This window comes from Xenopus laevis, chromosome 6S (genome assembly GCF_017654675.1).
Source record: "Xenopus laevis strain J_2021 chromosome 6S, Xenopus_laevis_v10.1, whole genome shotgun sequence".
In the NCBI taxonomy this organism is placed as follows: domain Eukaryota; kingdom Metazoa; phylum Chordata; class Amphibia; order Anura; family Pipidae; genus Xenopus; species Xenopus laevis.
Genome location: NC_054382.1, coordinates 132,690,340 through 132,716,738, shown reverse-complemented (window position 1 = coordinate 132,716,738; position 26,399 = coordinate 132,690,340). Strand labels below are relative to the sequence as shown.

General features: G+C 39.9%; 2 protein-coding genes across 5 annotated transcripts in view; one reads left to right on the top strand and one right to left on the bottom strand.

The window, feature by feature from the left end:
* Positions 1 to 882: 882 nt before the first annotated feature.
* Positions 883 to 4,791, top strand: MGC114621 (uncharacterized protein; the record flags this gene model as incomplete). Its single annotated transcript, NM_001095972.1, is given in 4 exon segments — positions 883 to 1,068; positions 3,598 to 3,672; positions 4,020 to 4,128; positions 4,669 to 4,791. Coding segments are annotated over 4 exon segments (336 nt in total). The 3' UTR covers positions 4,749 to 4,791.
* Positions 4,792 to 24,673: 19,882 nt separating this feature from the next.
* Positions 24,674 to 26,399, bottom strand: part of LOC108695459 (protein argonaute-2) — a 51,593-nt gene continuing 49,867 nt past the window's right edge. For all 4 annotated transcript variants that reach the window (XM_018223986.2, XM_018223988.2, XM_018223985.2 and 1 more), the window contains exon 19: positions 24,674 to 25,842. In XM_018223986.2, the coding sequence (XP_018079475.1) occupies positions 25,734 to 25,842 (109 nt within the window). In that variant the 3' untranslated portion in view covers positions 24,674 to 25,733. The remainder of the gene's footprint in view (positions 25,843 to 26,399) is intronic.

Sequence of the window (26,399 nt, the reverse complement as noted above, 5' to 3'; positions counted from 1 at the left end):
TACCTTTTTTTTTGCCTCTTCTAGCGTCCGCGGGTCTCCGCCGCGTGGCCCCTTTTGACGTCACACCCCACCCATTTGAGGCCCCACCCCCAGCAGCCGGTAAAAAAAATTATATAAGGTGGCAAACCTAGGTGGGTTACAGGCGGAAGAGCCGTGACTGGAACCTTTCCCTCTGTTCTGGCTTTTAGGGAACTGAATGTGACACCTGAATAGAAAGATGAGGAATAAAAAGTAACAATAACAATACATTTGTAGCCTTCCAGAACATTTGTTTTTAGATAGAGTCGCTGACCCACATTTAAAAGCTGGAAAGAGTCAGAAGAAGAAGGCAAATAACTATAAAAGGTCAATTGAAAAGTTGCTTAGAAGTAGCAATTCCACAACATACTAAAAGTTAATTAAGAGAGAAATGGAGCGAAACAGGAAGTGGAGACATGATTGTATTGAGTCCAGTCTGTAGGGGCAGCGGCCATATTGTTTGTGGGCACAACAGCCTCGGCTCTGGCAGCAGTTCGGCCAAACCCAACTATCCGGTTCTGGCAGATGCTGTTAAAATATAATCTTGGGAACATAATCACATTCAGACAAATTATTTTGTAGTATAACCTCCCCTTAGTATAAATAATCAAGAAATGGAAGCCCTAAGGCCACAATAGTACCGCCTCTCTAGGTATTGACGTGCCCTATAGGTAGCTCGCACTATGACTAACAGGAATACGCACCAATCCACAACGTATGTCCGCTCATTGGCGCGCACTACGTTGTCTAGATTGTAACGTCTACATAAAGTTGCAATTAAAAAATCACGCCCACTTTGTGACAGCGCCGGAACTATAAAAACCAGGCCACGCCCCGACCCGCCCTCTCTCACTCTGTGTCAGTGGTTGTGTAAGGTGCTCGGTCCTTCAGTTGAAGCTAAGGCCTGATCTCAATCCGGCGACTAGCACCGTGTTACTCAGCCATCCGCGTCCCGCTCCGCATCCTACTTACTCAGCCATGGCCTCCGTATCCGAGCTCGCCTGTATTTACTCCGCTCTCATCCTCCACGATGACGAAGTCTCCATCACGGTGAGAAACCCGCCGGGGGAAGCAACATGGCGCCCGCGCTGCTTCATCTCTTGGGGCGGAAGTGTCAGTGCGCGGGGTTGTTCCGGCTGCTGCCAGTGCGTCTTACTCACACGTGGGCCACTGTGTGTCTGTGAGTGGCTCCTTCATGGGGCCCTTATGTGTTGTGAGTGGCTCCCTCATCGGGCCCCTGTGTCTGTGAGTGGCTCCCTCACGGGGCCCTTGTGTCTGTCAGTGGTTCAGTCATGGGGCCCCTGTGTGTCTGTGAGTGGCTCCCTCATTGGGCCCCTGTGTGTCTGAGGGGCTCAGTCATGGGGCCCCTGTGTGTCTGTGAGTGGCTTCCTCATGGGGCCCCTGTGTGTCTGTGAGTGGCTTCCTCATGGGGCCCCTTTGTGTCTGAGTGGCTTCCTCATGGGGCCCTTGTGAGCAGAGCTGTTGGAATGTTCCCTGATGAGCTTGTAGTTGTTTGCTGCACTGCTGGTTCTGACTTCCAGACACAAACTCATAGATTTATAACTGCACTTCTGAACTGTGCGCACATTGACATTGTGTTTCATGAGTCATTGGGTGCAGGGGGGGGCAGATTCCCACAAGCTCCTTGGGTGCAACACAGTAACTGACCCCCGGCTTCTGACGACTTGTTCACTGTTGGTTCCCTGAACTTTGCTGGTGGCCACTGAGAGGAAGGTGAAGTCTGTTGCACATCTCTGTGATAGTGGCCACTTTTTGGGTAGTGTCTGAGCTGACTCTAAACATCCCCAGTTGCCTTTACTTTTTATCTTTTTACTTAATGAAGTTTCCTCTGGGCGGTGACACGTGACATTAGTGGCCCCACCAGTGACCAAATCTTCCGTCTTTGCTCTTCATTGTAATATTTGTATCTGATGGAGCAAAGGGAATGTTCACCTTTAAATTAACTGTTAGTATGACATAGAGATGGATATTCTGAGACAATTTGTAATTGGTTTTCATTTTTTAATGTTTGTGGTTTTTGACTTATTTAGCTTTTTATTCAGTAACTCTCCAGTTTGTAATTTCAGCCATCTGGTTGCTGGGGTCCAAATTCCCCTAGCAACCATGCACTGATTTGAATAAGAGACTGGAATATCGATAGGAGAGGCCTGAATAGAAAGATGAGGAATAAAAAGTAACAATACATTTGTAGCCTTAGAGTATTTGTTTTTTAGATGGGGTTAGTGACCCCTATTTGAAAGCTTTAAAGGGTCAGAGAAAATTGCAAATTAAAACAAAAAATGAGCAATTGAAAGGTTGCTTAAAATTAACCCTTATATAACAAGTTAAATTAAAGGCGAACCATCCCTTTAAAATGGAACTTCTTCCAAAAAGTTTGTGCCTAATGAATGAGAGGAAGCCAATCACCTTCCAGTATCCATTCATTCCTCATTCTCATTGGGTTTTTAGTCATTGTGGCTACGGACAGCAGTTTATCCCTATTGTTTCCCTGCTTCTAACAATTGTCACAATGTAGCAATGTCTATTGTCCTTCAGCCGTGTGCATCAGTTGCCTTGTGCTACTTTCTTCAGGAGTTGGAATCAGCAGTGCAGAGAATATACTGCTTTTGTTCTGTGTGTGGTTCTGTTGCTCTCCCTCTGCCAGTTTGTACTTTTCCAGCCCATTGGGGAATTATGGAAATTAACCATTTCAGTTCTCTATCATTGTCTGCAAATTGCTTGTGGTTGGAGACTGTGGCTGAGACTCCTATGAGACTACAGGTGATGGTTCTGACTTCAGCTGCTCTAAGTTGGGGGGGGGCAGGTGCTCATTCAGGAGTCCAGACTGTGGGTTCTGACTGTCCAATGGTAGCGGATAGTTTTGTGTGTGTGGCTGGTGAGGTTGTGTGAGTATCACACTTGTTTTTGTAGTCACAACCCACAGTGAACACGACATACAGAGCGGCAGTGTCAGCAGCCAGTTACAGTTCAATATAAAGATAAAAACTGGGTAAATAAATAGGATGTGCAAAATAAAAAATGTATCTAATATGGTTATTTAGGCAAAAAAGTAATGTATAAAGGCTGGAGTGAGTGGATGTGTAACATAATAGCCAGAACACTACTTCCTGCTTTTCAGCTCTCTAACTCTGAGTTAGTCAGTGACTATAAGGGGGGCCACATGGGACATAACTGTTCAGTGAGTTTGTAATTGATCCTCAGCATTCGGCTCAGATTCAAAAGCAACAATTATGTCCCATGCCCCCCCAAGTCTCTGATTGGTTACTGGCTGGTAACCAGTTACCAATCATTGGAAAGCAAGAGAGCTGAAAAGCAGGAAGTAGTGTTCTGGCTATTATGTTACACATCCACTCACTCCAGCCTTTATACATTACATTTTTGCATAACTAACTATAGGCAACATTGTAATGTATAAAGGCTGGAGTGACTGGATGCACAGCCTATTTATTTACCCAGTTTTTATTTTTTATATTCAACTGTTCCAGTAAAGAGTAGTGCTGAGTATCACCTGGTCTGACTGCAGCCCCACCACTAATCTGCTCTCTCCTTTATTTGCAGGAAGACAAGATCAGTACCCTCATTAAAACTGCAGGGGTCACCGTAGAGCCATTCTGGCCCAGCCTGTTTGCAAAGGTAAGTTAAGACTGGTGGGAAACTGACCAGCAGGTGGCGCTGTTGTAACAAAATTCATTCATATTAACAGTACATGTATCTCTTAATATCTTGGAATTAAAACAAAATAAATAATGAATGTACATTACAAAAGTGCTTAGAATACCCCTTTCATCCATTTTACATTCACTTATTTTAAAGGTTTACTTATCCTTTAAGTGCCAGTGCTGATACCTCTGCAGATTTACATGGAGTCCTATGAAATGACAAAGTGAGATCTCTGGCCTGGCACAGCCCCCGCTGGATTTACCAACCTGCCTAGAGCAGTGACTGCTGGGAGTAATCGTTCCATATTTCTCTTTTCTCAGGCTCTGGCCAACATTGACATCGGCAGCCTGATCAGCAACGTGGGAGGTGGAGCCCCAGCTGCAGGAGGAGCAGCCCCAGCCGCCGCATCTGCTGGAGGAGCAGCACAAGGTAATCACTAGTGATAAGAATCATAAGAAACACTCGGAGAATTCCCATATACTGCCCCCTACTGGATGTCGCCCATTATTGCAACTCGTTTACATCTCAGGCTGTGGAATCATTCAGTGCATGTGACATGTTGAGATTTATTAGATATAATATTGTCCCCACTAAACAGCTCAGAGTACAATATTACGTCGCTGAGGTTTTGCTTCCCCTTTACAGGTACATATGGGGGGTTATGAGCAGGGTTCTCATTCTCTGTATCAATATGAGCAGGAGCTGTTAATATAACGTACTGGGGCCACAATGACTTCTATCCCCACCCCCATGTCATATGGGTAATTAGTAATAAAGTAATTAGCAATTAATCAAGTCTTGTGCCTATAAAATTGACCCTTTGTTTCCCAAGTGACAGTTGCTAAAGTGCAGGAATCTCTGCTGTGACCCTGTTATTCTGCCACTTTTAGCTGCTCTCTGTGTGTCTGGCTTATTTGTTGGGGTTCAGAGTTTGGGGAGCTGATCACTCATTGTTCTCTTTCCCTTCAGTTGAGGAGAAGAAAGTGGAAGAGAAGAAGGAAGAATCGGAGGAGTCTGACGATGACATGGGCTTCGGTCTCTTTGATTAAGGCATTTGTAATCAGACTTGTAATAAACGAGAAATAAACTCCAGAGTCGGGTCTCAGTCTTCTCCTTGTGTTGTAAGTGGGAAACTAAAGAAGTCTATAGTCGTTACTGATTGAATCATTTACCCTGTTTCATCCCCATTAATATATTCTGACCCGTTAATGATGAGAGTGGAATGGAGAGTTATGGCAGCTCCCACACTGTGAGGAACCGCAGAACGTTGGGGGCAGGGAAGGTTCTAGGCTGCTTCATTGGTGGGTGAAATACATAATCAATAAAGCAGAGGGATTTACACTTTTTAGGCTCACACCCCACCAGATCCTCCACATATACGGGACTACTTTTTTTGTTCTACAACAAACATTGTTTTTACAATAAACAATTGCATTTACAAAGGCATAGAAAAGAAAAATAAGAAATTTAAAGGGGAAGTAAAGCATAAAATAGAGTGAGGCTAGAAATGCTGTATTGTGAATACTAAACTTACTGCACCACAAGCCTAATCAAACAAATGATTTATGCTTTCAAAGTTGGCCACAGGGGGTCACCATCTTGTAACTTTGTTATACATCTTTGCAAGACCAAGACTGTGCACATGCTCAGTGTGATCTAGGCTGCTTAGGGATCGTCATAAATGATCAAAACAGCACAAGTCAAATAATATCTGCCAGAAGCCGATACAACAAGACTGATTAATAATCAGAATATACAGACTGTACTGGTTCCTGTGTTGTCATGTAATCTAATGTGGATTTTATAGTTTTTGTATTGTTTAATACAAACTTTCTCCAACTCTGCAGAACCAGTGGCTGCAGCAAAATAATCCTCCAAATAGAATCCCAGTTTATCTGTTTAAATCTGTCTCCATGATCTTTGTCCCTGCAGCTGGAGTTGGAAACAGTAAAGGGGATGTAAAGGCAAAAATGAAATCCAATACAAATCTCTACACAGTCGCCGACTGCTCTACAGGGAAACAAACAAAGCTGCTTGAGTTCTGCATGGCTGGGAAGTAAGGCGGGGGCTCCCCCTGCTGTTCATAAGTATGATTGTTTCCCTGCAGAGCAGTTAGGGACCGTCTGACAATTCCTATCCACAGCAGTAAATGAAGGGAGAATTTCACTGCATACAGTCAGGTTTCTTATAAAAACGGTACACATTTTTTAATTAAAGTATATTGGAGATTGGTTTCTTTCATTGGATTTTATTTTTTTTTTGCCTTTACATGCACTTTAAGCATAAGATAAAAAGTTTGCTGGTTCAGACGTAGAGAGACTGTTGGTGCAGTGGGTTTCTATGAGTCTGTTTACATGGAGAGCAGATCTCTATAGGGCTCCATTTTTGTATCTCAACTGTAAAACTAAGCTCTAAGCAACTTGTCAGCAATTGTGTTTCAACAGTTGGAAAGCAAAGATGTGATTGATTTACACTGCATGTTACATAGTTCCCTTCTTCAATAACCTCCAACTCCTTCGCTGAAACACAGCGACCTGTATGTACTACTCCTGTCACATTTCCCTCCGTTCAGACACAATGTGCTATTTAGGGCTCCGGCTGATGTGGGGATTTTGGGCTCATTTCAGCCTGTCTAACCCCAGCCATTCTCTGATTGGCTACTCCACAAGTCCTGCCCACTCACAAGTCTTGTTCCAATATGTTGCACTGATGAGATCTAACAACATGGAAACTGTCTGCAAGTTTGGAAATAAAACGTCTCTGAACTATTCGTCTGTATCTGTTGCTATAAAACCAGCAGATCTGGATGCAGAGTTGGTCACAGGAACATAAAGGGGTGATTTGCATATCTCCACTCGTGATGCATTATGGGAGAGTTGAACTCTGATTTTTGGGTATTAAAGGAACAGTTGAGTATAAAATTAAAACTGGGTAAACCGATAATTTTTTTTTTATTTTGCACAGTCTATGTAATATAGTTAGTTAGTTAGGCAAAAATGTAATGTATAAAGGCTGGAGTGACTGGATGTGTAACATAATAGCCAGAACACTACTTCCTGCTTTCCACTGATTGGTTACCAGGCAGTAACCAATCAGAGACTTGTGGAGGACACATGGGCCATTAACATAGTAAGTAAGGTTGAAAAAACACACGTCCATCAAGTTCAACCTTTTACCTTTTTTTTTTTATTTAACCTGCCTAACTGCCAGTTAATCCAGAGGAAGGCAAAAAAAATCCATCTTCAATTTGCCTTCAGAAACGGCGACAGGGCACTGATCCATAGTGCGGCGCTCTATTTCTTGTATAAGACATAGCCAGGGAGGAGAAATTGAGCGTCGCATGATGGATCATTGCCGTTTCTGAAGAGGAGCACAAGCAGAGAATCGGTAAGTCATTTCTTAATAAAAGCTTTGCGATTTAAAAAGTTAAATAAATAATTTTTTTGTTGATACTGTTCTTTTAAGGCAGGGCTATGTATATGGCACAAGGCAAATATATGTGGCTTTATGTTCATGTCTTGTACATAAAGGGCTATTTGGCATGAGAAAAGGTATTTAAGGTGACCAATCGCAAGTTGTGCTTCTGCTTGACTCTCCTCTGAAGAGTGACAGCATGGGATCCTCAAAGCAACTCTCAAAAGATCTGAAAACAAAGATTGTTCAGTATAATGGTAGGGGAAGGCTACAAAAAGCATCTCAGAGGTTTAAACTGTCAGTTCCAACTGTAAGGAATGGAATGAGGAAATGGAAGGCCACAGGCACAGTTGCTGTAAAACCCAGGTCTGACAGGCCAAGAAAAATACAGGAGCGACATATGCGGAGGATTGTGAGAATGTTACAGACAAGCCAAAGATCATCTCCAAAGACCTGCAAGAACATCTTGCTGCAGATGCAGGTGTATCTGTACATCGTTCTACAATTCAGCACAATTTGCACAAAGAACATGTGTATGGCAGGGGGATGAGAAGCCCTTTCTGCACTCACACAAACACACTCGCTTGTTGTATGGAAAAGATCATATAGACAAGTCACAGTCATTTTGGAACAAAGTGCTTTGGACTGAGGAGACAAAAATGGAGTTATTTGGTCGTAACAAAAAGCGCTTTACATGGCGGAAGAAGAACATCACATTCCAAGAAAAACACCTGCTACCGACTGTCACATTTGGTGGAGGTCCCATCATGCTGTGTGGCTAGTTCAGGGGCTGTGTGGCTAGTTCAGGGACTACTGGGGCCCTTGTTAAAGTCCAGGGTCAGATGAATTCAACCCAATAGCTACAAATTCTTCAGGATAATGTTCAAGCATCAGTCACAAAGTTGAAGTTCCGCTGCAGGGGTTGGATATTCCAACAAGACAATGACCCTAAACTCACTTGGAAACCATTTATGTGGAGGGACAAGTACAATATTCTGGTCCCCCGACTTGAATATCATAGAAAATCTATGGGCAGCCATCAACTTTAACTGAACTGGAGAGATTTTGTTTGTATGAATGGTAAAAAATATCCACATCCAGAATCCAGACACTCATCAAAGGATATAGGTTTTTGATGTAATATCTCTGTTGGGGTGCCCAAATTGATGGACCTGTCTAATTTTGTTATGATGCATATTTTGTGTAAATCCAATAAACTTTATGTCACTGCTGAAATACCGTATATACTCGAGTATAAGCCGTCCCGAGTATAAGCCGAGGTACCTAATTTTACCTCCAAAAACTGGGAAAGCTTATTGACTCGAGTATAAGCCTAGGGTGAGAAATGCAGCAGCTTCTGGTAAGTTTCAATCAAAAGATTGAGGGTTTCTGCTCCCATTGGAGGTGCCAGCGTCTAATTTTTGGATGCCACCGACCATTCTTAGACGCCGGAGAATATTCTTGGAGACTATTCTTGGACGCCGGCGACCTTTTTTGCGCTTGACCCAAGTATGAGCCAGCATATTTTGGGGGCTGAAAAACTCGGCTTATACTCAAGTATATACAGTACTACTGTTTCCATAAGGCACGTTATATATTAAAAGGAAGTTGCTACTTTGAAAGCTCAGCCAATGATAAACAAAACTCCAAAGAATTAAGTTCCCAAACTTTTTCATATGACTGTATGTATATTGGCTCCCTCAGTACACCAGTTCCTGCAATGCTCATGTGACAACTCCTGCAAGACCTGGAACACATAGTCATCTTAAAAACCAAACATTGAGGTCTCCCAGGCCTGAGTGCTCCATAACTTGCCCTTTGTACCACATATTTTATGCCCTCCGACACCTTCCTGGTCTCATTACAAGACTTTCCTCTTCTGAATTGTTCTCCTGACTGTCAGGCCGCTTGCTTTGTCTGCCCAGCAGATGGCGCTGTTGTTTCCATTTCATTATATACTGTATAATAACAGAAAAAAGGATGGAAAGTCAAATGATTTATTCTACAGTTTAGCGGCCAATGAGAGAGCGGGAGGAATGTTGGGGTGCAAATAAAGGGCACAAGACGGGGTTTTACTCTTAAAGACTTTATTACTGTTTGACATACTATGAGGCAAATAAAGAGCAGGAGAGAGACACAAGATACAAAAGAAGTTCATAGCTCACCATTCACATCAGTCTCTTAAGAGTTACAGCACTTCAGTTGGTGGGAGAAGAAAGACTCACTACAAAGTTTTCCTTTCCTTAATTTCTCATATTACAGAATAAAAACAAGAGGAAAATAACTGTCAATGTCACAACATTTCTTTTTATTGCAAATATAGTGCAAACTTGGTTACTAGGGAGGGTCGTTAGCAACCCTACGGTGAGAGGGAGCGTCTGCATATGGCCACCTTTGGCAATTGTATAATCCTATAATCATCATCATTCTAACGGGCTGAAAACACATTAACCCTTTCAACAAGGCTACCCCCTTCTGACAGTGCAAGGGTTAATAAAATATAAAATTCTTGGAAACCGGCCTCGTTCTCTTTCACAAACCATCCAATGAAATGAAAGGGAACATTCGAATGTCAGTTGTATGGAGGTTTAAAGGGGTGGTTCACCTTTTCGTATGCGATACAATAGCCAATTCTTAGCAACATTTCAATTGGTCTTCGTTTTTTTATTTTTTTGTACAGTTATTGATTTCTCTTTTTTCTTTGGATCCCTGACCCCAACAGTTGAAAAACTATTTTTATTGTTAGTCCTAGAATATCTATTTTAAGTCTCTCCTGGTTCATATTCCCGTCTCTTACTCGGATCAATGTATGGTTGCTAGGGGAATTAGGATCCTGGCAACCAGAGGGGTGCTGAAATCTCAATCTGGAGAGTTAAACAAGAAGCTATAAAATAAAGAAACAACTAATAAAAAGAGAAGCCCAATTGCAAATAGTCTAAGAATATCACTATAATAATAAATAAAGTTATTATGGAATAAAATGCCATAATAAAAGTTCATATTAAGGTAAACAACCCCTGTTAATTGCATTTTATTGCATTACGAGCCTGGCCCACAAATCCCTCTCCCAACCAAACAGATGTGAGTGGCAGGTGCAATCCTCCATGTTTGTTTACACCCTGCCCCCTGCCTGCAGGTAGTAGAATTGTCCTGGATCTCTGAACTCCGCCTACATTTGCCCCATGAATACAGTGCTCCCTTGCTTTCAGCGTCTCTGTATTCATAAAAAGGCAGAGCAAAGGGAGGTGCATGTAGATGTCCCCCAACTTGTGCTTGATTTAGACTCACAATTTGGGGGTTCTGGAGAAGCGGAGCATAGCCAGACCCTGGACAGAAGTACGATATGGGCACTAGGGGGCGCACTTTTACACCCCTTAACATTTCTGTCCGGGGTCCAACAAATCCAGGACTCGTGTGCTTGGTCAGAGACAGACAGAATGAAACTTGGCTTAAATTGGGCAATATTCTAGCAATGGAGCACAGTGATGTGAGGCTTCTGCACAATATATTGCCTGTCTGTCTGTCAGACTAGGAAGCGGCAGCCAGTGCATGAGGCCGGCCATAGAAACGACCAGGAGCAAGTACAGGATCCCATAATAAACAAGTCAACTTATAGGGGGAAATGAAAATGTAATATAAGCTTCGTCATACTGAAATAAGAAACTTTGTAAATACAATCAATTAAATATTCTGCATTGTTTCTAAAATAATCAAGTTTATCTTCACTATTCCTCTCTCAGCGTCTGTTTCTCTTCATTCTCTCTTCATGCAGCAGTTGGGTGTCAGATATTCACTGACAGTTACATCCAATATATCTTATAGGGAGGCTCCTTTTGCCTAGAAGATGTATTAGAGGTCACTCTATTAAACTCACCAGACATCATGTCTCTCTACATGCAGGATTTGTGCAAAAGGCAGTTATTTTGTTAGATTTTGTTTGTACTGGAATCAGTTATTTGAGTGAGCTCTAATACATCTGCTAGGAAAGGAGCCCCCCTATAAGATATATTGGATCTAACGGCCAATGAATATCTGACACCCAAATCCTGCATGTAGAGAGACATGATGTCTGGTGATTTTAATAGAGTGAGCTCTAATACATCTTCTAGGCATAAGGAGCCTCCTATAAGATATATTGGATCTAACTGTCAGTGAATATCTGACACCCAACTGCTGCATGAAGACAGAATGAAGAGAAACAGATGCTGAGAGAGGAATAGTGAAGATAAACTTGATTATTTTAGAAACAATGCAGAATATTTAATTGATTGTATTTACAAAGTTTCTTGTTTCAGTATGATGAAGCTTATATTTTAAATTTTGCGTTAGTTCCCCTTTAAAAACAAAGCAACACTAACCAACACACACAGTGAAACACAAGCACTCGGATATGAGAGGAACACGATGCAGCATTTTCAGGCTTTATATTGAGGTACCTACATAGATTTAGCTTCAATTTTTTTTTTTTTTTTTTGCCCACAGTACAATTTAAACTTAATTTTAAACAAACAAAAAAAAAACTGCAGTCTTTGAGTTGATCCAAATGTCGGGTTTACAAAGAGAAAGTGCAACGATGCGGATTGGTTAAATATGCAGCATATTCACGCGCGACGCGGCTCATGCCGTAACCATGGCGCCGATTCAGAAAAAAACTCATTTCTCTTATAGTTTCGCAGCAAAAAAACAGCCGTTGTAAAAATGTATAAATCTGTCGAGGAGGAATGTGGCTCTTGTTAATTGCACTGGGGGGAACGGGACCCGACCAGTGAGAGAATATTTCTGCTTGCTATAAAATCATTAGAAGAATAAAAACCTAAAATTTTTCCATTTCAAGAAGATGACCGTGTCGTTATCATAACATTAAATGGGGAAAAAATATATTTTTTCTATCTTTTTAAAGGATAACTAGACCTTTAAAATAAGTAAATGTAAAATGGATGAGGGGGCTATTCTAAGAAATGTTGCAATGTACATTCATTGTTTATTTTGTTTTTATTCCAAGATATTAAGGGATACATGTACTGTTAATATGAATGAATTTTGTTACAACAGCGCCACCTGCTGGTCAGTTTCCCACCAGTCTGACCAGCAAGTAGTCAAGGAAGTTGTCAGGAGAAAGAAAGAGGCTGATGTTCTTCTGCTTAGGAAAGATGTGAGAAAGGTTTCTAATTTTATTCCTAAGCAGAAGAACATCAGCCTCTTTCTTTCTCCTGACAACTTCCTTGACTACTTGCTGGTCAGACTGGTGGGAAACTGACCAGCAGGTGGCGATGTTGTAACAAAATTCATTCATATTAACAGTACATGTATCCCTTAATATCTTGGAATAAAAACAAAATAAATAATGAATGTATATTGCAAAATTTCTTAGAATAGCCCCCTCATCCATTTTACATTCACTTATTTTAAAAGTCTAGTTATCCTTTAAGCCCAGGTTCCCTGTCGCTCCATTGTCTCTGGGGTACAGGCTGCTACAGGGCGACCCAGTCAGCTGAACCCCCAGGGACATGAGAGCAACAGAAATGGAGTCTGGACAAAGTGATACTCTTTACAGCACTGCCATTTGTTTTGTTCAAGAAGCTGTGGATTTAAAAACACTGACGCGTTTTTGAAATGTGGGCAACTATAAAGGAGCGGTTACCCCTCAGGATAAATAATGAGAAGGGGCAGGTCTTGCTGGTTTGGCTTTTGGTCATCTGTAAAGGTGGAGCTTAATTAAAGGGGAACTATCGCGAAAATGAAAATTTAATACAAGCTCCATCATACTGTAATAAGAAACTTTTCTAAATATAATCAATTAAATAATCTGCAACGTTTCTGAAATAATCAAGTTTATCTTCACTATTCCTCTCTCAGCATCTGTTTCTCTTCATTCTCTCTTCATGCAGCAGTTGGGTGTCAGATATTCACTGACAGTTAGATCCAATATATCTTATAGGGGGGCTCCTTTTATCAGATGAATTAGAACTCACTCAAATAACTGATTCCAGTACAAACAAAATAACTGCCTTTTGCACAAATCCTGCATGTAGAGAGACATGATGTCTGGTGAGTTTAATAGAGTGAGATCTAATACATCTTCTAGGCAAAAGGAGCCCCCCTATAAGATATATTGGATCTAACTGTCAGTGAATATCTGACACCCAACTGCTGCATGAAGAGAGAAGGAAGAGAAACAGATGCTGAGAGAGGAATAGTGAAGATAAACTTGATTATTTCAGAAACAATGCAAAATATTTAATTGATTGTATTTAGAAAGTTTCTTATTTCAGTATAATGAAGCTTATATTAAATGTTCATTTTCACAATAGTTCCCCTTTAAAGGATTTATTTGACTGCAAGATGGCGTCTGCGAGGGAGATATGAAAATCCACTCTGAGTTTTGTGTAACAGGCCGAAAGCCCCCCAGGGAAGGGGTGTAATTCCCAGCTTGCTCTCATATTAATGAGTTTAACATGGGTATAGTGCAACTGTCACTCTCCACAGACTGACAAAGGAAGTAGCTGAGGTAGTCTAGAACTGGAAATAGCTGGGTGGCACCTTCCCAGACGGGGAGAGATTAACTGTCAGTTATGCTTGGCTTCCTATAAAAAAGAATGAAATGCAATGGCTGCTTCTACCAGGAATGCACCATCTTCCTAAAGATCTGGGGGGGGTACCAAGCCCAATTTTACCCCTATTTTGCATATTAACGTCTTTGTAAAGAGCCTTAATGTGTCATGATTTTAAGCTTTGGTACAAGGTACTGAATTATTACTGAGACATTACACAGGTAGGACAATGATATGGTGAAGCTTTATACACAGAAAGGGTTTTTCCAGATAATAGATCCCATACCTGCATTTATTGACATCTGTTGCTATATCAGTACACAGCTTGCATCATATAGAGAACTCCCCAGGAAGCAACAGGAGAATATATATCCGATTGGATACACTCTCTGAAACACAACGGCTTCATCTAGATCTAAAAAAAACCATTTAGGAGCAGATTAAGGTTCAAATGGGAAATTAACATTTTTGAGTTGGATTTTTGGTCAAACTCAAAATTTGAGTTTGGAATAATCCAAATTCAAGATTTATCCTACCTCGACCCTGGGAACAACTTGAATTCAATAGTACTCCACCTAAAACCTGCCGAGTTCACGTACAAGTCAATGGCAGAGATCCGGTGATGTTAATATCCTTCCTGACATTTGAGTGTTTTTCGGAGAAAAAAAAATCTCTTTTTAAGTTCCGTCGAATTCGTTTCAAATTCGATTTGAGTTTTCGTTTCAGTAATATTCCTTTGAATTTTTATTTAAATAAGATACGGTTCGAGTTTTGAGGCCATTCGAGTTCATGAGAGGTAAAAAAAAAAAAATATATATACATAACTCATCACTCGACCTTTGATAAATATGCCCCTTATCGTTGGGGAAAAAAAACGTTTACTTTAAATTTGACTTTCTGAAGGTAAAAGGTGAATTTTGGTAGGTGATAAGTGGTGAAATAATGAAATCTTTTGTTTTTATTGGTGACATGGAGAGACGTGGGAGAATGAAGTCTGTATGTTGATATATATCACTATCGTATATATATATATAAAATATAGTATTGTTTAAATGCCGGCGAGGCCTACAGTTAGACAAAGGGGCAACGGGAAGTCATTTAAGGTGGGAGGGTGATCAAAAGCCTAAAGCTTTGGGTTTTCTCCCCATATAGGGAGGAATTCACAAAATTGGTGATACAGAGACAAAATAAAAGTGGAGATAAAAATGTCAGATTTCCCACCTCTATCTCCACTTTTGGGAATTTTTCTTTTAAACAGAAAGTTTTCAGATTTTGTCTTTCACACAAGATTTTAACATTTTTTTCTCTATTTGTCTTTAGCTCTTACTGAACCCGTCAGTCAGCCGTCAAATTGGAATTTCCGAATCTAACCTAGGAAAATTATACATCTTTTTTCAGGATAACCCGGGCTTTCTAAATCTGCCGACATGTTTGTGTAATTGCTCTTCTGTAACAAGACAGAAGGGTCTAAATACAAAAATGCTATTTTGCATAATATAGAGATTTGTATTTTATTAGCTTAGGTCAAGTGTCTCATTGCTGCTAAAACTAAAGAATTGTCCAGGAGGTTTTACTTTTCCTTTAGATAATATATTCACTCAAATTGCCAATATTTATTTATTTCATTTATTAAGCTAAAACAAGAAAAATAACGCAAGTTTGAGCTAAAAACTTTTTACATATAAAATTGTATAAAATACACTTTTTTTTTTGTAAATGAGGCTTTTCCACCAATAGGGTTAGACAAAATGCTGATCCCTATTAATATGATAATTCCCCAATGGGGCACCTACAAGAGGTGCAGTTTATCTTAGAATTGATCTGACACAAGAGTTATACTGAGCTTTACTCCATTTTTAAAATGTCGGGAAAAAATGTTTAAAATGTGTTTTTTTTCTCCATTTTTATGTCGTTTGAAAGACAAATTCATAAAAGTGTCTGTAAACGGTCTTTCTTTCCCTAATGGAATGAAAAGTGGCGGTTGAGTCGGAATTTCGGCTGATTTCTGTTTGTGAATATGGTATAAGTATTTTACATCAGTTTGCCACCACTTTTACTCCAAAAAGGAACTCTCTCCACTTTTGTGAATTCCCCCCCTAGAGATTAAAGGTACCAGACGTAGACCAGACGTAGAATGCAATCACCCAGCTCACTATCAGCCCCCGGATTCTCACCTCCCAGCACTTTGATAGTGTGGCTGAGGGACAAGCCGGCCATTATACGGACACTGGCTCATTGATATTAGTGGTCAAGGACTCGTGCAAGGGCCATAGCAGAAATGACATTTAGGCAGCACTTTCCCCGCATGCAACACCCAACGAATGAATTAAACTGGCAGCAGCAATGTGGTTACTCGCCTGTAAACTAAAGCACCAGGTTCAGAATTCATACATTGTACTGACTGTCAGTTCAAGCACCACTCAAACTGTCATACCCACACCACTTCTACACACTCAATAACACACACAATCACGTCACTTTCAATATAAAAGTTAGCACCGTTTGCAAAGTTACATATAAAATGTATTTGTCAGTAAATATAATGGCGTTAGAGGAGCAATACACAGCGTTACATGTGTAACCCAAAAACAACACTAAACCCTAAGGTTCCCCCAGTTCTGCTGTATGGACACGGATCAATATGGAAGCCAGTGGGTTGTAAGGTCCTTGTGTCCATACAATGGTTTTGGCTCTGTTTGGTACAGAGGAAGCCTAAATGCATTGTGATGTGCAGAAGATGGACTAGTCACAGAGAAGGGCTGCAGATGGAGCATGAAATACAACTTAGGTCTTTCAGTTAAAAAGAAGGTTTGCGTGTGGCTTTTCAGTGGGTAAGAAATAGAAAATAGATCTTTATTGCACAGTAAAATTGTTAGACTTTCCTACTATCAAAAAAATAAAATACTGAAAATCACGGCGAGTGCAAAAGTTACACAACCAGGAAGTTTTCTACGTTATTAGAGATCAATAGTAATGTTATTAAAGGGGTTAAGGCTTCTCAGCTGCACGTATGCCACTATATATATATATATATATGTATAGACCAGCGTGTCTGGGCCGCACACCTTGAATTTAGTCAAAACCTGGGTGCTCATGCATGAAGAGTAAATAGAAAGTCCATAGTGATGGCACTCACGGGATTTAAGCTGACGGGACTCTCCAAACACGGTCCGAAAATTGTATATGGACTTAACTGCAATTTCAGATTGTAACTGAAATGTCGAAAAATTTCTCTTTCATCTCAGTGAACAGCCGGAAAAAGATACAAAGCTTCCAACTTAATTGGCTTTTGGCAGAGAGCCCCCGAACATTCAGCAGTGCACTTAGATACTTTTGTAACAATTTAAGATATGCAAAGAAACAATTTAAGCTGCAAGTCAGTTTCCCCAAGAGACCGACTGCTTATCTTAAAGATTTAAAATTTACCTTTATTACAATAACTGTGATTACAAATAAAAACAAAAGAAATGTGTTCAAACTTTCATATCCTGCCAAATTTTGTAAAATTAATATGGTAATAAGGGGGTGTGGCCACAGAAATGGGTGTAGTCAAACAATTCACCGTCCCTCTTCCTATTTCAAAAATGTTGGGAGGTATGATATACCTATGCTATATGTATGATATGAGATATATATATATATGAATGATACAAAGTGCTTAGGATACCTGGACTGCATTACCGTATAAATGGCTCCATCTTCAGATTAAAGGATAAATAAACCTTTAAAATAACTGAATGTAAAATGGATGAGGGGGCTATTCTAAGAAATGTTGCAATATATATTCATTATTTATTTTGTTTTAATTCCAAGATATTAAGAGATACATGTACTGTTAATATGAATGAATTGTGTTACAACAGCGCCACCTGCATTCATTATTTATTTTGTTTTTACTCCAAGATATTAAGGGATACTGTTAATATGAATGAGTTTTGTTACAACAGCGCCACCTGCTGGTCAGTTTCCCACCAGTCTGACCAGCAAGTAGTCAAGGAGGTTGTCAGGAGAAAGAAAGAGGCTGATGTTCTTCTGCTTAGGAATAAAATTAGAAACCTTTCTCACATCTTTCCTAAGCAGAAGAACATCAGCCTCTTTCTTTCTCCTGACAACTTCCTTGACTACTTGCTGGTCAGACTGGTGGGAAACTGACCAGCAGGTGGCGCTGTTGTAACAAAACTCATTCATATTAACAGTATCCCTTAATATCTTGGAGTAAAAACAAAATAAATAATGAATGTGTATTGCAAAATTTAATACACCCTCATACAATTTCACTTATTTTCAAGGTTTATTTATCCTTTAAGGGTAACAATTGGAGGCTAGTAAAATAGAACCCAGAAATCAGGGTATTTTGAAAGCAACACCACAGAGCTTAGAAAAGATTTATCACCCCATGCCCACCCTCCTGATTACAAATACATACAACTGGCAGATTTATAGCTATAGTTCAAAAGCACATTCAAAATATTTTTTCGGCTCCTTCGTTAGTGGGCCAACCCACGACCAGGATTGAAACGGTTAATATGAAAGCAACACACGCCACATCATTCTGTTAACTATAAAATATCCCCGTTAGGCTAACGATCTTGGCTGTACAGTACAATGGACTATTTACAATAAAGACATGGCAAGTAAATGGGACAGGTCAGCGCAGGTCTGTTGGGCAAGAGAACTCGCTATTTCTGAAATAAAAGACCCAAAAAAAAGTAGGGCAGTAGATTTACTTACAAACTTTAGGTAACAGTGAATCGATTGTCTTTAAATATAGAAAGAACTGCTTTACACTAGCTGTACAGATATCATTTGAAATCAGGATCATTCCATAGCTGTCAAATATATTTTGAGATAAATTCACAATATTATGTATATACAACATACCAGACACTGGGAACCATGTCCCAAAATGTCCTCAAACAGCATGGAAAGGCCGCAGTTTAGGTGTTTCTGCATATTCGCATACAAGCTCTTGGGGAGGGTGAGATACCCACAAGACTGGCTAAACGCACAAGATTTTTATATGTTCAACAGCAATTCACATTTGTAATGAGAAAGCCTCAATGCAAGGAAAACGACAGCTTCTGCACCCCCCCTATTCCATTCTACTTGGCAATGAATCCTTTGGCATTCAGAAATACAGTCCATATTGATTCAGTATCACAAAGGAATCATTTGGATCATCGTCTGAGTTCAGAGATACATCTATACATGCCAGAGGGTTACTAGTAAGGTGTCATCAACAATGGGTAAAGAACGCTCGGAATAAAAAGAGACAACAATCCATGAGACCGGAGGAAGGAACGTCTCTAGGAAGGAGCTGCATAGCAGGGCAATTAAGTTGAGAATTTAACAAAATATAAAAAAGTAGTGTGATCCAGGCAAACTCAATTTAGGGAAATCAAAAAAAAAGGTACTTCACCTTTAAACATGGGCATGCACAGGCCAATAATATTACTGGTAGATGTATGGTTGCCCACCATTGCGCAGGTTTGAAAGTGTGATCTGATTGGCTCAGGCTCCTCTTCATTAACTCATGTGCCACTGGGCAGTGAAGAGGAGTCAATCATTCATACTCGTGGCAGAAAGAATCTGAATAGAAAGTAGCCATAACACATGTGGACCCTCATACTGTCAGTTTAGCATGTGGACCAACCAATCGGAGAGCATACCAAATGGACACAAATATGGCCGTCTTACATTCAATTTTAGTATTTTACAGAAAGTCCTACTCCTAGCAACTTTACAATTGGTATCTATTTCGCTTTAAGCCCTCTCCTATTCATCTTCAAGTTTCCTATTCATACCACTGTTTGGTTGCTGGGATAAATAGAACCCTACCAACCAAATAGTATCCGGAATTCCAAACTTCGATCTGCTGAGCTAAGTAATGTACCTTCAAATTTCCCTTCTGAGTCTTGCCCCAACCACTACCATTTTCCTTTTTCATTTCTTTCTGTTTTTCTAAAAATTGTCACGGTCTCAACTTTTTGCCGGCGAGAAACGTCTGCTAATCCTAAACCATGATTTGGTCTGACAGGCGAGAGCAAGAAGGGCATGTTCAGGTTTCACATCTGCTTACCCGATGGGGAGAGAATACGGACATTACCCTGCTGCTTTTATCTAAATAAATTAGGGATGCATCGAATCCAGGATTCGGTTCGGGATTCGGCCGAATCCTTCTGCCTGGCCGAACCTAATCCGAATCCTAATTTGCATATGCAGATTAGGGACGGGGAGGGGAATCACGTGACTTTTTGTCAGAAAACAAGGAAGTAAAAAATGTTTTCACTTCCCACCCCTAATTTGCATATGTAAATTAGGGTTCGGATTCGGTTTCACAAAGGATTCGGGGGTTCGGCCGAATCCAAAAAAGTGGATTCGGTGCATCCCTAAAATAAATATTGGTATACGATCATATAGGGAACATGCAAATGTAAGTTTCCGTGTACAAATTCTATTTAAAAGGCAAGTTGCACCATTATCAGTTTCGAGTGCGACCCCATAACCTCCTTTAATATAAAGATACCCTCTTGCAAGAGAGACCAGTCATTTAAAAGGTGACACATAAAACATGGAGTTCACCTGCTATTAGCGAAGGCAACAAACGATCAGCTTGTTTTATTAGCAGACCACAGTCTATATAGTTGGATGAATTGTTGTTGAATCTCAAGGTCAGACAAGACGGGCTGGAGAAGCAATAAAGCGAATACATGCAGTAATGGGCAAGAATGATTTCGGAGAGGGCAGGCTGGCTTGGAAAGACCCCCGTAAGCCTGACGGAGATAGAAAAGAAAGCAAGATATAGGTATATAAACAGACACTACTGCATTCGTCAACATGAAATCCATTCAAATAGAAAATATTGATAATAGATATTTTATAATGTGCAATGATTTTATACATGAAAAACATCCTTTATTCTTATTATTCCCATGTGTAAAGAGAAGCAATTCTGGCCACGGCGAGAAGCGCAAACCCTTCGCTAAATGTACAGCTGCACCACATGGGACTCAATGCATAGATATTTCATTAGAGAAAAAGCACCACTACAACTTGATCAATTCTCGTTACGACTTGGCTGCGAGGAAATGTGCGTTTCTAATGCCCGTCACCCTTAGTACAGGAAAGCAAGAAGCGTGGCACGTAGATTGGTCTGAGGCTACAACACAGGATTAGATACAAATTTAGTCTAAACCAGGAATAGGAAACCTGCAGCCCCGGCCGGAGTTGCACCTGCAATAAGCTGCAAAGGATGCTGGGGAATGTAGTTTACAACAATCAAGAAGACAAGAGGTCTGACGCACTTGACATTTAGAATCTGCGTCCAGAATAATAAAAAGTTAATGTAAATTTTAACCAATTCTGTGCCAGTCAAACTTTTCCTCTAAAAGTAATTGTGCTCTTGAGGTGTAATCCACTGCATTCCCTATGCCACATGCCTTTCTAGCTCTGGGATATCCTACTGAAGAAAACCTATTCCAATTAGTAATAATAAAACTAATAATTAAAAAAACATATAATTATATTCCTTTTCTCATGAGAAAGGGACCTAAAAAGGGAAAGCTGCTCACTATTAGAAACCATTAAAATCAGCTACTTTTATATATGCATGAAATTTTCACAGATATAAGATCCAGTTCCCCAAGCTGGGCAGGCAGAACCCCCACTCCTCTTGAGGGGCTCATTTATTAACACTGGGCAAATTTGCACCTGGGTAGTCACCAACGGCAACCAATCAAATGCTTGCTTTCAATGTTCAATCAGCATCTGCCTGTCACTGATTGGTTGCTATGGGTAACTGCCCAGGTGCAACTTTGCCCAGTGTTTATAAATAAGCCCCACTAGTGTGTTTGGAGAAAATGGTCTCCACTCTCTACAGCGGGAGCCAATCAGAAACAAGCACGCCTCATTATTAGGTGCCATATATACTTGTTTCAGCTTCCACTGCAAAGAGCAGAGTGTGTAGTCGCCAACCAGAGTGATTTGGAGCAATGTGACCTTATATCTGCTAAACGATATGTATGTCTGCATAACTATCAGCACTACTACTATACAAAGCACTATATATTCATCAGTTCTATTGGTATTGAAAGGTAGATGCTTTTTCAGAAAGCTTTAATTTCCCCTTTAACACCACCCAAGCAGTTTACATAACAGCAGTAACTGATTCTACAGTTGTATGACCTATAACACTGTAAGCTGCCCCTACTTGCCCAAATCTGGACAATTTTGACCATACTGCCCAATAGAATGGCCACCTGAATCCATCCACACAGCCCACAGGCCACCTTTAAAGCCAATTACATTCGTTGGAACCAAACTCCAGTAGCTCCAACTGAGGCTGCAGGTTTGAATAAACGCTCAGTAGTATTACATATGGAGCAGACCTTTTTTATTTAAATATGCCTAGAACTCACGTTCCACCATTCATTTTCTTAGAGCTTCTAAAAGGGATACTGTCATGGGAATAAAATTTTTTTTCAAAATGAATCAGTTAATAGTGTTGCTCCAGCAGAATTCTGCACTGAAATCCATTTCTCAAAAGAGCAAACAGATTTTTTCATATTCAATTTTGAAATCTGACATGGGGCTAGACATTTTGTCAATTTCCCAGGTGCCCCTGATCATGTGACTTGTGCCCGCACTTTAGGAGAGAAATGCTTTCTGGCAGGCTGCTGTTTTTCCTTCTCAATGTAACTGAATGTGTCTCAGTGGGACATGGGTTTTTACTATTGAGTGTTGTTCTTGGATCTACCAGGCAGCTGTTATCTTGTGTTAGGGAGCTGCTATCTGGTTACCTTCCCATTGTTCTTTTGTTTGGCTGCTGGGGGGAAAAGGGGGGGGGGGTGATATCACTCCAACTTGCAGTACAGCAGTAAAGAGTGATTGAAGTTTATCAGAGCACAAGTCACATGACTAGGGGCAGCTGGGAAATTGACAATATGTCTAGCCCCATGTCAGATTTCAAAATTGAATATAAAAAAATCTGTTTGCTCTTTTGAGAAATGGATTTCAGTGCAGAATTCTGCTGGAGCAGCACTATTAACTGATTCATTTTGAAAACATTTTTTTTTCCCATGACAGTTTCCCTTTAACCTTTACTTAACCAAGGAAATCAGGTTTGTGCCCCCCAAAATTGGTTTAGAACATAAGCACCTTGTTTTAATTACTATTCAATAGTAATTATTATACTTCTATTGTTGGAAGAAACTGCACACTTTAAAAGGACGGTTGTGGAAACTCGCCCTAACTAGTAGGGGGGGCTATCCGTGTGTCCTGAACCATAGGTTACAATTCGCTCATTTAGAACAACATCAAACTGGGATTGTGGATTGCAGCAAATGATATGGACATCATAACCCCACTTCCAGCAACTTATAATAAAGTTCCTTCCTATAAAAGCAGGCCGTTGTTACAGTAGCAGAGGTGAGAAGAAACCGGAGGCTATTACTATTGCTATTAAATGTTAAAAAATATTCATTTCCATGATCAAATACAGAAATTACACAATTGCATATTACGATAAACAAAAGCAAAGGAAATGTTAAATTGGGGTTGCATATCACACTGAAGGTAAACTTGATAACTGCCAAAAATAAAACTAGCTTTGCTCTATTATTGAATGAGGCCTTTAACAGGTTGTGTTGCAAGACATGGGTGAGAAAGAAAGCTTTGTTTTGTTGATCACCACACAGGCTATAAACAAGGCTGCTGATATCAGGACTTGAATTAAAGGATAAGTAAATAAAGCACATACTCCTATTACAGCATCACAAAACGGACTGCCAGTAGCTAACCTTGCAATGAAATGCAGCACTGCTGATAACTATAAAGGGACAGATGCAGCTTCTTGTTTTTTTCACATTTTGCAGCTCTAAAGCTACCAGATTAAAGGCTAAGTAAACTTTTAAAATAAGTGAATGTAAAATGGATGAGGGTGCACTTCTAAGAAATGTTGCAATATATATATTATTTGTTTTTATTTCAAGATATTAAGGGATACATGTACTGTTAATATTGTTACAACAGCGCCACCTGCTGGTCAGTTTCCCACCAGTCTGACCAGCAAGTAGTCAAGGAAGTTGTCAGGAGAAAGAAAGAGGCTGATGTTCTTCTACTTAGGAATAAAATTAGAAACCTTTCTCACATCTTTCCTAAGCAGAAGAACATCAGCCTCTTTCTCTCTCTACTGACAACTTCCTTGACTACTTGCTGGTCAGACTGGTGGGAAACTGACCAGCAGGTGGCGCTGTTGTAACAAAATTCATTCATATTAACAGCACATGTATCCCTTAATATCTTGGAATAAAAACAAAATAAATAATGAGTGTATATTACAAAAGTGCTTAGAATAGCCCCCTCATCCATTTTACATTTACTTATTTTAATAAAGGTTTACTTATCCTTTAAAGCAGTGATCCCCAACCAGTAGCTCGTGAGTAACATGTTGCTCTCCAACCCCTTGGCTGTTGCTCTCAGTGGTCTCAAAACAGGTGATTATTTTTAAATTCCAGGTTTGGAGGCAAGTTTTGGTTGCATAAAAACCAGGTGCACTGTCAAACAAAGCCTCAATGTAGGATGACAATCCACATAGGGGCTACCAAATGGCCAACCACAGCACTTATTTGGCACCACAAGAACATTTTTCATGCTTGTGTTGCTCTCCAACTCCTTTGTACTTCTGAATGTTGCTCACAGGTTCAAAAGGTTGGGGATCCCTGCTTTAAAGGGATACCATTCGTTTCTGTGCCAACCCCAGGACCATGGCACTTCCCCCAAACTGACAATTTCAGGACTACAGTCAACTGAATTAGCAAACCAAACACATGGTGCTTCTGGGACCTAGAAATCAGTCAGGATAAAGCCCCCCAACATATAGAGATTTGGTAGTGGGGGTGGAGAAGTTCCATCAACAAGAAAATCAGGTGCTGGGGGTGGCATGGCACATGTATCAATATAGTGATGGTATCCCTTTAAATATCAGGATACAAGTTTTTTGTTTTTTTTTGCAATGTGTGATGAGTACCTCTAGCAACAAAACAGTTAAAATTAGTTTTTTAATCCATTCACTGTCGGTGGAGCCTGTAAGAACAAATCCATGTACCACAGGTCACATTGTCAACGAAAGGTTAAACAGGTCAGGTTATTTAACCCATGCACAGAATAGATATGTTGCTATTTAAAAAATAAAGTTAAAAATAAAAAGAGTTAACTATTAAAAAAAAAATAAAGTTAAAAATGATGATTTTTTTTGTAAATAAAATAAATAGCATGTCATATTAATACTGGTAAATAGATTTTTTTTTTTACATTAGCTTAACATGATTGTACTGATTGCCACAGACCCGTATTGGTAAGCAACTTTGGAAAGGTTAGAGTTTAGACAATAAACTAGACTTTCTATGGAGGGTGTTCTGAATGGCACAAGATAATATTATATGTAGAAGCATGAGATGGAGATACGAGTGCACGAATCCTTTGTTGCCATGATTACGTTAAAAACTAATCGGACTAAAAAAATACATAAAGTTATGTACCAGAACATTTGACACATAAAAAGCTAAATCATTTGCTAATTAAAAATATCAATATTTAAGGCTTCAAATGTTCTGCCGATGCCTTTTCTTCTTTTAAAGCTCCTTTTAGGCTTCTTTTTAACCAACCCAACTGACAGCAACCATCACATTAAATTCAGCAACTGAACAGGGATAATACAGAAACAATATTCCATAGCGAAAGTCTAAAGCCCTGAGGTTACGTGTTCAGTTTTTCTACATGGGTATATGTGTGTTTTTCTCTCTCTCTGCACCGCTGTAAACATTCCCATACGAAGCACACTCCAAGCTACATTAATTGTGACAGGTCTGCGTTGTGAATGGAAACAAAATGTGACAAGAGGTTGGGACGGAAGGCTGGTTGGATAGTAAGGGAGACAACAGGGTTACCGGTAGATTGCACTTTTTGCTGGGAGTCACCGTAGTATGGACTACTTTACAAACAACTAAGTGCAGCTGGTCTGTGTGAATCCTTTTCCAGGAGTGCTATTAAATCACTGGATAACAGCGGCTGTTATGCAAAGTACATTGTACACAGTGTGTCCTGATGCACCTGGACTGCCTTAGCAAGTGCTTGCTGATCTCTCCCGTTACTCTGACCGGATGTATGGCTACCTTCAGCACTATATAAAAAAACAAAAAAAACATTGCATTAAAACAAGACAAAAACAGGTTTTGATGAATATAACGTTTTGTGTCTTAAATCATTCTAAGGTGTGCTAAAAATAGTATGTATAATACACAAGACTCATCAATAACCTGTACATTATATCCTTATAATATAGCAAAAGCCATGTATAGCCTTTAAATTATATCTTTGTAAATGGTGTTTGGTAATATAAGAGCATAGTGAACTCGCTAAAACCTATATATTATAACAATGCACCCATGTTGTAAAATGAGGCCTTCAGCCTATCACCTTTATACGTTCATGAGAGTCAGTGTTGACTTTGTTATTCCTATATTTTACTAAAAGGGGTACGTTATTCACATATAATACACAAAAGCCATGAATATCTTGTAAATTATATTCTTGATGACATTTCTGTCACATGACTCACTGAATCTTGTGCATTATAATAAAGTACCCCCAGTTGCAAAATATGAGGATATTAGAAGTTACCTCGGAGTTCCATGACCTGTATAAAAAAATTCGGCCTTCGGCCTCGTACTTTTATAT